Source organism: Copadichromis virginalis, linkage group LG3 (assembly GCF_057382275.1).
Source record: "Copadichromis virginalis isolate Kocher_CV1m ecotype Utaka linkage group LG3, C_Virginalis_male_GT1.1, whole genome shotgun sequence".
Lineage (NCBI taxonomy): Eukaryota > Metazoa > Chordata > Actinopteri > Cichliformes > Cichlidae > Copadichromis > Copadichromis virginalis.
In genome coordinates, this window is record NC_140620.1 from 6,739,693 (window position 1) to 6,751,994 (window position 12,302).

General features: G+C 43.2%; 1 protein-coding gene across 1 annotated transcript; it reads left to right on the forward strand.

Annotated features, from left to right (window-relative positions):
• Positions 1-211: 211 nt before the first annotated feature.
• LOC146712495 (protein NLRC3-like) lies at positions 212-8,353 on the forward strand. Its single transcript, XM_085442949.1, has 7 exons — positions 212-543; positions 1,291-1,422; positions 1,535-1,684; positions 1,791-1,904; positions 4,663-4,739; positions 4,856-6,683; positions 8,173-8,353. The coding sequence occupies exons 2-7, from the start codon at positions 1,334-1,336 to the stop codon at positions 8,351-8,353; spliced, it is 2,439 nt and encodes an 812-aa protein (XP_085299075.1). The 5' UTR covers positions 212-543; positions 1,291-1,333.
• Positions 8,354-12,302: the final 3,949 nt, after the last annotated feature.

Below are 12,302 nucleotides of genomic sequence, written 5' to 3' on the forward strand. Positions count from 1 at the left end.
AGATTTGAATGAATCATGAATGAAGAAGCATTACCAGAAAAATTAAGAGGAGAAGACAACTTGAGTGAAAAACAAATGACACTGTGGCTTTATTTCTGTTAACTTCCTGAAAATCATGAGTGTTGTTATGTGTGTGATCAGCAAAAAGGGATAAGAAGCAGCAGTACCGTAAAACTTAGCGTTGAAGCTCAAGCTTGGCAGATAACGGGTGGCAGGCGTGGCTCACACTTGACCACGGTGTTGGAGAAACTCTGAGCTCCGGGTCTTTATAATCACTCTGCGGAGCTCACAGAGACTGCAGGGAGGACAGGAGGACAGAGCAGACTTTGTGGATTATTTTTTATCTTAGATGTAATATAAATTCAACACAGGCCTCTAAGGAAAAGGATCGTGCTACAAACTTTTGTGTCTCTTCCAACAGAAAGCAGAGGAGTGGAGTTACTCAGAGACTGACTGGATTAAACACACCAAAGGTTTATATTCCAGTTGGACCGTATCTCTTACCAAGGTCTGCACTACGTATCAGGATTTGATCTTATTCAGGTAATATCAGGGTTCGTATAGGGGTTTGTTCACAATAGTAACTTATGCAGCCGTTTTTTTCAGTCTCACTGACCAAACTTTTTACAACATGCTGCATTTTTAATAGTAAACTTCTGTTCAGTGCTTTTCCTGTCACACACTCATACATGTGTTTTGTCTGCAGCAGCAGCTGTGTTGTTGTTAGATTGTATTATCTGTTTAATCTCTTCAACATGGTTTTAGTTTTCTTTGTAAAGTCAGCAGCTCTGTCACTTTTCTCTGATTCCTCTTCTGCTCGACACTCAGCTGACACTCAGTTTCATTTCCACATTCATGAAGTAGTTGTCCAAGCGAATCATTGGCTCCATGATTGGTCAGCAAACTGTGTCCAGGCAGACAGGTTGGATAAGAATAACAGATTTATGTTTGATTACGCCCGTTTCCAATTCAGTTCCAGTCATTCCTGGCCCCAGGAGGTTGATGGGGGTGGGAGATGGGGGGCAGTGGGTTGTAGGCACAATGTAGATGAGTGGAGGCTTAATGTACTTAAACTTCCAGTCACAGTGAATCAGTGTGTGTCAGTGAATGCATCATGTGTGCTTCATGGCTCCATCTAGTGGACTGATAGTAGAAGTAGAGCAGCTGATGGCAGCTTCCTGTGCCTCACACTGCTGTCTGACTCCATTCAGCTGATATTTGGACAGCACACATGATGGAAAGGAGGATTTTGGTTTATGTGCACATGAATGATTTGTGTTTCCTCTGCAGGTGAAGGTAGAAAGTGTGTGTGAGCTGATGTGAATTGAGCAGCATGGATCAGTGTGAGGACGGAGAGGAGGGAGTCCCTCCCTCTAAAAGCACTCTGTGTGGGGAACATGAGAGCCAGACCAAAGCTCAGAGGTGAGATGACCATCTCTAACTGTCCATGACTCTTCTCCATGTCACAGCTCAGCACTCACATCACTGCTCCATCATTATTCACACTCATACCTCTGTGTGTGTTGTTTTAAAGCCCAGAGCTGTGGGGCGTACCAGGCTCAGCTGGACATAACTCTGAAACTAATCCAGAACCTGGACCTGAACCCAGCTGTGTTTCCTTAAAGACCAACAGGTCGAAGGATATCAGTGTAAACTTTAACAAAAGACTGTTATGTGACAAAGAGTAAGTACATTATTTTTATGAGATTGTTCATCATGTCTTTAATTTAATATTTCCAGTTTTTCCTTCCTGTCTCATGAAGCTGTTACATTTATTGTTTTTCTTTTAGGATCAATAAGAGGCCAGAATCTCCTGGACCTGAACCCAGCTGTGTTTCCTTAAAGAGCAACGAGTCGAAGGATGCTGTTATAGACTTTAAAGGCTGTTCTTCTGCTGCTGAGAGGTAATGTGTGTCTAGATGTTGTTCCTGACTCTGTATTTTTGAATAAATCCTCATGTTTAATATCAGCTCAGCTCTTTTTCACACACATTTCTATGTTGGTATGTGAAGCGGTGTGTGTTGGAGTGTTTCCACAAACACAGCAGTCAGAGTGGAAAGAGTGGATGTTGTAGGAGGTGTTTGTGTAGTGAAGAGGCTGAGTGTCTGTAGGACTCCAGCTGCTCCAGCAGGTGTCTCCTTTGTGCTTTGCTTCAAACACAGTGTAGGGAGGAGCTTCCACTCAGGTGTTTCAGGTGTTGCTGGATGGAGGAGGACAAATAGTTTTTCCCTTCAGTGACACTTCAGCAGCTCAATGTTCTGGGAGATGTTTGTCTTTATGAAGGTTTATGGATTCTTGTTCTTACTTTGGTTAAACTGAGCAATACATTTTCCATCTAACATTTAAAGTAAATTTCCAGGTGAATAAAAGATCTGCAGCTGCAGCCTCTGTGATGTTTCACAGTCTGAAAGTAACAAATTCAACCAGAGTTCAAACAAAGGCTTAATATACGTGTGTGCTTGATATAATGCCAACAAGTACAAATAGGTGTTCTTACAGGTCTTAATCACAGAGGTCTGATAAGTCTGGTGACTTTCACACTCAGCAATTTTGCTGCCTTTTATTTTATATTGGCCTTTTTAAAGCCCTTCAAAGTCTCCCACATTCATACAGAGCTTTTAACACCAAACTCCTTTACAGTCCTTCTCCTCTCACACACGATCACACGACTGATTTGTCTGCAGCAGCTGTGTTACTGCTAGTATTTTATTATGTGTGTAATCTCCTCATATTGTTCCTGTGGTTTAGTTTGACTTCCTTCTGCAAACTCAGCTGCTCTGTTGCTGATACACGTCTCCATGAATATGATTGATCAGATGCTGCCAACACCATGTGTTTCATGTGAGCGCTCAGCTGAAACCCTGGGTTGACTTATCGAGTTAATAACAAGCTTCACGTGACTGTGAATGCTAAAGTGAATCCAGATAAAGGAAAGAGACCCTGCTAATGTTGGACTCACTTCTTAGTGTAGATCCCAGGAGGAAGTTCAACATAGCCATTCTTTGTGCTAGCTCGACCAAACCTGAGACCACAGTGCAGGATAATGATTATCATCTGTCTCTGTCAAGGACATTTAAAATCCACAAATAACAAACATAATTATATTTGATCATTAAAAATATGTTTTCACTTAAAAAAGCATGAGCACACTGGTGGATTACAGAAACATGAAAACTCGTTAACAGTAAAGTTAATTTAGGCGTAAACAAAGTGTCAAACATACTGAAGTAGAAGGACTGATGTTTGTGTTAACCCTCAAATGGGCTGTACAACATTATATAGGGAGACAAAAACAGAGATTATCGTAGCCATCGCTCTCTCGCATGGACGTGGCAGTCTTGCTGTCTGCTGCGAATCCTCCCCGTACCTCCGTGACCTCGTCTGGTATCTGCTCCCTCCTCTGTAAGAGACAGTAAAGGAAAACACGTCTCTGCCTAGTCTTGAAAATCTAATCTTATCATCCATTGTTCTTCTAGGGCCTCTTCTTCTTGTGGCCTCAGCTAACTGCTAATATTTAAATGGCTAACATTAACATGTGTGCCAGCCAGGTTCACATTTATGATGAACTATGATTAATTAACTGATGTTGAAACTGGAGCTTTACTGACCTCTGAAATTCCACCTAAAGTGTTATTCAGTGTTGTGACAGTCAGCTGCTTCAGCTGCTGCTGGGATGGGCTGTGGCAAAGAGAACAGAGAAAATCAAAATCAGAGTTTTTCTCTGAATTAAAAGCAAGGAAACAACAATATATTCTACATGGTGAAACTGATGGTTTATGGTGTTTGGGTCTGTTTGTCTGTATTTATGCAGATAAAGTGTAAACTCAGATGAATTATACCATCAAATGTTAAAGGAAAATATCAGGATGAGTGTCTGTGAGCTGAGAAGGACGTGAAGCGAGCAGTTTATCCCAGAGCTGAAGCTGCTCTGTGTGCAGAGATGAGCTCAGATTCCTGCTGTGATTGATCAACAGTCACAGAAATGTAGACTTGTAGTTATTACTGCAGTATGGTCACAGCAGATACTGATAAACATGTATTATGAGGATGGATGATCAAGTTTCTCACTCTCTCCTTTAAATCTCAGTTTTTTTCTTCTTCACAGTTTATCTGTTAATTTATTAATGAATAACACTGAAAGAGTTTCTGTTATATTTCCCCTTGAACATCAGCTTATTAGGGCGGCATTAGGAAATAGCCCCCCTCCAAAGAATGAATAAATGAATGATGATAATAATAAAATGATTAAAAAGCAGAGCTCAGAGTGGTAGAATGGTCAAACATGGATCCACGGGTGGTTCAACTGCATTTGGTGACGTGACTAAAGCAAATCTTTCAAATAATCCCACCATCAACGGGATGTTGTCTCCTTTACTACGGTTACTTTACTTGGTCACCGTGTGAATTTCTTTGAAATGAACCAAATTCTTTTATTTGTTGGTTGTTGCATATTTAACCTCTACAGTCAGGAAAGGAGGAGATGAGGCCTCAACAATGTTGGGTTGTAGCTGTGGTTCAGGTTAGAGTGAGTGTCCATGGAATAAATGTAAGTCAGTGAACTGGAAACATGACTGTGTTCAAACTTTGTTTTCCTTTTTATAATGAGTCTAATCAAAGGTGGACAGAAGTATCTCCACTTTGACTTTTCTGTGTCACCATCAGATCTTCTGCACAGTGTGGAGAAAGATCCAGAAGCAGAGCTGGACTGCAGACAGCCAGTCAGAGCAGCTGTGTACAAAGTAAGACTGAACATCTGTCTGCTGATGGACTCATTTCTGAAAACTGGACTTCTTGTGTTGTTCAGACATTGAAGAGTTTTCTTTCTCTTTAGTCTCATTGTTTTTCTTTCTTTCAGCAGATGTTGGTCTGCAGGAGGTTTTAGATGAACATAAGATCAGTCTGAGGAGGAGATGTGAACGTGTGACTGAAGGAAGTGATGAAACAGGAAGTAGAACCCTCCTCAACACCATCTACACTGAGCTCTACATCACAGAGGGACAGAGTGAAGAGGTTCATACCCAACATGAGGTGAGGCAGCTGGAGACAGCTTCCAAGATGGACGCCCTCCATGACGCTCCAATCAGGTGCCAGGACATCTTTAAAGCCTTACCTGACCAACAGAGACCCATCAAAGTGGTTCTGACCAACGGTGTGGCTGGTGTTGGAAAAACCTTCTCAGTGCAGAAGTTCACTCTGGACTGGGCAGAGGGCTTGGAGAACAAACATGTCAGTTTGGTGGTTCTGCTTTCATTCAGGGAGCTGAACCTGATCAGAGATGAGCAGTACAGTCTTCTGGAGCTGCTCCATGTTTTCCATCCAACATTACAGAAGGTCACAGCAGAGAAGCTGGCTGTCTCTCAGCTTTTGTTCATCTTTGACGGCCTGGATGAAAGCAGACTTTCATTGGATTTCACCAACAGGAAGCTGATGTCTGATGTCACACAGAAGTCATCAGTCAGCCAGCTGCTGACAAACCTCATCCAGGGGAATCTGCTTCCCTCGGCTCTCGTCTGGATAACTTCCCGACCCGCAGCAGCCAATCAGATCCCTCCTACATGTGTTGACAGGCTAACAGAAGTACGAGGCTTCACTGACGCCCAGAAGGAGGAGTACTTCAGGAGGAGATTCAGTGATGAAGAGCTGTCCAGCAGAATCATCTCCCACATGAAGACATCCAGGAGCCTCCACATCATGTGTAGTATCCCAGTCTTCTGCTGGATCACTGCTACAGTTCTGGAGCACATGTTGACTACAGAGCAGAGAGGAGAGCTGCCCAAGACCCTGACTGACATGTACTCACACTTCCTGCTGGTTCAGACAAAGAGGAAGAAGAACAAGTACCATGAGGGACATGAGACGAGTCCACAGGAGCTGACGGAGGCTGACAGGAAAGTTCTTCTGAAGCTGGGGAGGCTGGCGTTTGAACATCTGGAGAAAGGAAACATCATGTTCTACCAAGAAGACCTGGAGCAGTGTGGTCTGGATGTGACAGAGGCCTCGGTGTACTCAGGAGTTTGTACAGAGATTTTCAAAAGAGAGTGTGTGATCTTCCAGAAACCAGTCTACTGCTTTGTTCATCTGAGCATTCAGGAGTTTCTGGCTGCTGTCTACATGTTCCACTGTCACACCAACAGGAAGACAGAGGTGCTGAAGAACTTCCTTGAACCAAAATCTTTGACCAAGAGGATTTTCAGTGTTTTTGATAACACAGATCTCCAATCACTTGATGTATTTCTGAGGAGAGCCATGGAGAAATCCCTCCAGAGTAAAAATGGCCACCTGGACCTGTTTGTTCGCTTCCTCCATGGCCTCTGTCTGGAGTCCAACCAGAGACTCTTAGTAGGTCTGCTGGGTCAGACAGAGATCAGTCCAGGAACCATCCAGAGAGTCATCAACAACCTGAAGGAGATGAACAGTGATGAAATCTCTCCTGACAGAAGCATCAACATCTTCCACTGTCTGATGGAGATGAACGACCTCTCAGTACATCAGGAGATCCAAGAGTTCCTGAAGTCAGAGAACAGATCAAAGAAGGAACTCTCTGAGATCCAGTGCTCAGCTCTGGCCTTCATGCTGCAGATGTCAGAGGAGGTTCTGGATGAGTTGGACCTGCAGAAGTACAACACATCAGAGCGGGGACGACAGAGACTGATTCCAGCTGTGAGGAACTGCAGAAAGGCTCGGTGAGTCCAGATGTGATCATTAACATCATTGATCAGTGTAGGTTAGTAGTTTAATGTTGAAAATAAAATCAGATTGTAACCACAAAGTGTTTGTGTCCGTACGCTGCAACCTTCCACACCATTCCTTTATTGTACAGACTCAGCAGCAGCTCCATGGATCCCAAATCCAAGAGTGGAGAACAGATTTGAAGTGTGTCACATCCATGCAGTCACAGCTGTTTCCACCATGTTTCCACTGATATTAATCCTGTTCAATGACACGTTTCATATCAGTGAATATGTTCTTTAGGACGTCCACTGACATGTTTAAGTGTCCTGCTGGAAATCATCAAATCATCCATGAAATCCATGAAAAATCATTTTAGTGTTTCTAACTTCACCCTCTGTCCTCTCTCTCTCTCCATCCTCCTCACTGCTTCTTTCACTGATAATCACACAAACATCGTATTCAGCTACAAAATAACACAATAACATCATCTGATGATCATTATTATAAGAGCAGGTAACACACTGCTTGGTTATGTGCAGTCATCATCAGTGACTGTGGGTCAAACAGAAGCTCTCTGATTGGTTGCTGACCTTGGTCACCTGTCCACTCTCACCTGTTTGTGTTTGCTCTCTCTTTGCTGTCTCCATCCTCTCTCTCCTTTCTCTCCCTCTCTGTCTTTGTACGTCACTCAGGTCCAATGGAAACAGTGACATTTACAAACCAATCAAAGACAAACTGATCCATGTCAGGTTATAACAATATTCAAAGTGAATACAGGCTGCTGCTGGACACAGACAGGTAACATCATTTTGACTTGCTGTCACCTGGATCTGGACTCATAAACACTGAAGCCCTGAACAGGAATACAAATCATTTTCTGCCAACTAGCGACACACCAGCAGATAATGGCTCAGAAAGCTAAAATGAGCCAATCATTTCTGTGTTTAGTTCCCCTGAAATCAGATCTGATATCAGCAGCTCTGAGTTCATTCATCATTATTGTCCAGTGATGAGATTTCTGCTCCGTTTGGTAACAGTCAGCAGGTTTTTCCTGCGTGTGGACGTGAACAGTCGTACCTGACAGCAGGTAGCAAACAGAGATCATCTTTCCAGCTGGAACTCTTCACTGAGCTGAACTCATTCAAAATGATCTGGAGTCAAAACAGGAAACAGTCCAAATGTGTGTCTTCACTCTGACTCTGGATCAGATCTCAGTGACAGACTGTGGACATTATGGAAGCCTAAATGTGACACCATCTTCCTCCTTCATCTGCAGATTAAAGCCAAACAAAGATTCTCATTAAAAGTCTGCAGGTCTGAGAGAGACTCAATCGTTGTGTCATGTCAAACACAGTAAGAGGAGCTGAAGCACAGATGTGAAGAGCAGATTCATCAGATTATGACCTCACTCTGTTTTGTCTTCATATACATTCAGTCTGTGTTTATAATGCAGATTTTCTGTTTTTATAATAACACATTTTATATTTTCTATCATCACAGACTGACTCAGTGTGGACTCTCAGAGTCTCACTGTGAAGTTGTGGCCTCAGCTCTGAAGTCCAACCCCTCCCATCTGACAGAGCTGAACATGAGTAGAAATGATGACCTCAAGGATTCAGGTGTGAAGCTTCTGTGTGCTGGACTGGAGAGTCCAAACTGTCGACTGGAGACTCTGAGGTGAGTTCACTGACTGCAGCTGTTGTTGTTTTTCTATATTTCAGGTCTTTGATTGATGTTTGAAACTTTCTTTAGTTCCTAAATGTTCAGGATGTGTCTGAAGACAAATGTGAAGAAGTTTGAGTGCTTTCAGAAATGTTGTCTTTCCAAACGACTGAACAACAGTTTTTCCTTTTGGCTCCAAACAGAAGTGACAGACTTGAGCAGGGTTCATTTAAAGGCTGACAGAAGTGGAGTGGTGACGGGGAGATGTTTGACAGGACAGTGTTTCAGCCTCCACAGGTTCATGTTGTGCTCCATCAGTCAGTGAAGATGAAGTCAGTGCTGATGAGGCTGTAGAGTTTGTGAGGGATGTGAATGAGGATGATGAAGATCTGATGATAGCAGATAAGAACAGGCTGCAGAGACTTTGAGCCATACAGGGCACACAGTGTGTGTACAGAACAGCTGAAATCATTATGGAGGCCTCACTGGGATATGGAAGCATCACAGTACAGCTTCAGTGAAGCATTAAAGTCTCTGATATGAGATGAGAAATGAAGCAGCCAGAGCTTTTTCATGAGTGAAAATCCACTGTGACTGTGAGCTGCTGCTACAGCCTCCAGATTAGCCAGCAGCTCATCCTGCTCAACATTTCCTCACCAACTTTAATGGAAGTGTGATGTTTTCAGCTGGAGTGATGGTCAGGGTGGCCTCCCTCTCCTCTTCTTCTCCTCTTCCTCTTTCATTTGTAAAGCCACTTCTGCTGCTTTCATTGATTTGGAAGTCCTGTAGCTGAGTTTGGGAGAGACTAACAGCCTCGGCAGCAGAGGGGAGAAAGGCTGTAACACCACCACTTTACTCTGTTCTACCTGTCACATCATTTTATCAGGAAACAAATATGCTCATGTTTTTACTATGTTTGTCTTGAAGATGGTGCTTTTTATTATTGTGTTGGTTTGTTTGCTGTCTCTTGGATGGAGCCCAGCTGTGCGTGGCCCCTGGGCCTGTGGTCAGAGTGTGTGCTGGATAATCCGGCCCAGGATGAGGCCAAACTGACATGGGATGAAATGTCTGTCACATAATTGAGCTTAGTGTAGTTTCATTTCTGCACAATTTAAAAACAACCAAAACTTTGTTCTGTCTTTTCTATGTTATACTGTAGACTTTCTTTGATACTGTGTCCAAAAGGAGCAGCTTTTACTTTGAAGGGGAGGCGTCTCTGTTTCCTCTTCAGGTTGGATGATGGAAGCAAATGAGTGTGTGATGTTCTTTCAGTGTTGCACTTTGTAGACGCTCCCTGAGCACTGGTCTCACAGCCAGCTGCACATAGAGAGCAGTGTTGTTAGTCCAGGTCAGAAGATGACTTGCTGGAATGAAAATGAGCTTGTAGTTTGTCTGCTTTAATAATGTGACTGGAAAAAGGTGTTGGACTTCAAATATGTCCATTTCTTTCACACTTCACCTTTAAAAGTGAAGCCTTGTTGTTCCTGGAAGGAAAAACACGACTTTTTCAAGTCTTTGTCCTGTTTTTATGATAAATGTACGACTTTAATGTGAAACATTCAGAGTTTTTTCTCTTGTTGTGTTTGTTTGAAGCTGCTTCCTGTTGGCTTCAGCTGTTTGGAGTTTCCATTTTCTAAACTTCTACATTCTGAACCTTCTTCAGCTCTGAACAGATGATGAAACACTGAATGATTTCAAGCTCACACTTTGTCTAATAAACTTACATCTTTCATTCTTTATACAGATTGAGGGACTGTGGTTTGTCAGAGATCAGCTGTGATTATCTGGCAGCAGCACTGAAGTCCAACCCCTCCCATCTGAGAGAGCTGGACCTGAGTAATGACTCCTGGTCTTCGACCAACAACAAGCTGCAGGATTCAGGAGTGAAGCATCTGTGTGGTTTTCTGGAGAGTCCAGGATGTGGACTTGAAACTCTGAGGTCAGTCAGCATGTTTTAGTTGTGCTGAGATGAATATGATGTGAAAGTTGTGCTGACACTAAACTGCAGACATCAGGCTGATATTATACTGATCCACACTGAGGATCTTCATGGTAAAGTCTGTTTTCTTCTTCTCTGGTTTAGTCCATTGACTGCAGCAGAACAATGTTCACATTTCAAACCTTCAAAGAAGAAGAAAAATCCTCCACTGGATAATTCACTGTGAAACTCTCCAACTCTTCATTCCACCTTAAAGTCTGTCTGACACTGAAATCAAAAGCAAAATGTGCGTTTGCTTTACAGACAGCAGTCCAACACAAACATACACACATCATCCAAAACACAGTCCAACATCCAAATCTCCTCCACTGCCAGCATGAATGATGGGAAAGAGAAGGAGGAACACTCTGACATTCAGGGTTAGAATGAGTTTCATGAAGCAGACTGTGAAGATCAAAGCTGCATTAGAAAGCTTACATGAATGAATGAGTGGACAGAAGTGGACAGAGATCATCTGAAGCACTTCAAAGGCTTTAAATCAGCACATTTCTCTTTATTCTTTATCAACTCTGTTAGTTTCTCTCAGTTTTCTGTGGAATGAAGCTAACAGCAGGCTAATAAGATGCTGACCAATAGGTTTCTATTAAAGGTTGTAATTTGTATATGAAAAAGTGCTTTGGCTCAGCAGGGATCAGCTTACAGGTAGAATACAGCTGCTGGATGGGATTTGCATGTCATAGCTATCTACCAAACTGCTAACTGGGGGATTTCAGGCCATCTATGGATCATTTTTGCTAACTGTTTATTCAGCTTAGGCTCACAGGGCTGCAGCCTGTGCCCTAGCTGTCATAGGGCAAGTGGCGTGGTCCACCTGCACAGGTGAGCAGTCCATCACAGGGCCAACACAGAGAGACAGAGAAGCACTCTCTCACATCCACACCTACAGCCAATTTAGAAGCACCAATGAACCTAAGCAGCATTTCATTGGACTGTGGGAGAACATCCAACCTCCACAGAAAGGCCAACAAGCTTCAACCTACAACCTTCTTGCTTTAAGGCACTAGTGCTAACCACTTTTCCCCATTTCAGCCCAAATCCTGCATCTTCCTGTTTCTGACTCCAGGCCAGCTCCACTAACACTTTCTCATCAGACATTGCCACCTAGTGGAGGAAGTCTTAGTTCCATTTGAAGCTTCAGATTACAGTTAGTTCCTTTACAAAGAGGTGGAGGTGGTGGGGCCACAGCACCATCATCACTGAGTGCCATAGGACACTTAACCTTTGTTTCCATATGCTGGGAACATCCTGTTGTTCCAAGGAGGACTGGAAAATGTGTGAAAATCTCCCAGTCAGTTCCTCACAGCACACTTCAATCATTTCCCTCCCACAGCATCAGGACCAGGGCTTTTTCTGTCTTTGGTCCCACTAAGAGATTTCCACACAAACACCTCATCAGTGGGACTCTCAGAGCTACCAGCCCTTTGCTACAATCACAAAGCTCTTCATTGAAATCAATGATATCAAAGCTGGAATCAAATGAGTCCAAGTCTTCTGCTGATTCAGCATCACATTCATCTTTGCTCCTTGTTCTGCATCCCCACCATGGACTTCATTCCTTTCCAAGCCAGCCTTGAGTGTCCTTTATTCAGCTCATCCTCTGATTTACTTTTACACCTGATTTTAGCTGCTTTATCTCTCTTTCAACAAGTTTCTGTGCCTCAATCTTTTTCTTCTCTCCCTCATAACAAGACAGCTTCTTCTGCCTGAGAACATGTTGGAGTGATTTACTAATCCAGGGCTGCTTATTGGGGAAAATACTTCCTGTTTCCAAAGTAATCCCCATTTTTCCCAGAAAGAAATGTAAGTAGAAATCGATGATCTAAGTGAGAACATGAGCCTTTAAAAAGTCCCAGTGGGTGCAGTCAAAGCAGTCCCTCAGTCCCAGTATAGAGTCTTTGGTCCAGACTGGAACAACTGTGTGCCCAGTTTGAGCTCTCTTCAGTCCTGTGACCTGACAGACCCAGAGGGG

What these genes read in the sequence shown, in the direction of transcription:
- LOC146712495 (XM_085442949.1), top strand. Translation starts at nt 1,334, where the DNA reads ATGGATCAGTGTGAGGACGGAGAGGAGGGAGTCCCTCCCTCTAAAAGC. An exon ending in TGTTCTTCTGCTGCTGAGAG is followed by an intron (nt 1,905 to 4,662) that starts GTAATGTGTGTC and finishes TGTCACCATCAG; the next exon opens with ATCTTCTGCACAGTGTGGAG. An exon ending in TCAGAGCAGCTGTGTACAAA is followed by an intron (nt 4,740 to 4,855) that starts GTAAGACTGAAC and finishes TCTTTCTTTCAG; the next exon opens with CAGATGTTGGTCTGCAGGAG.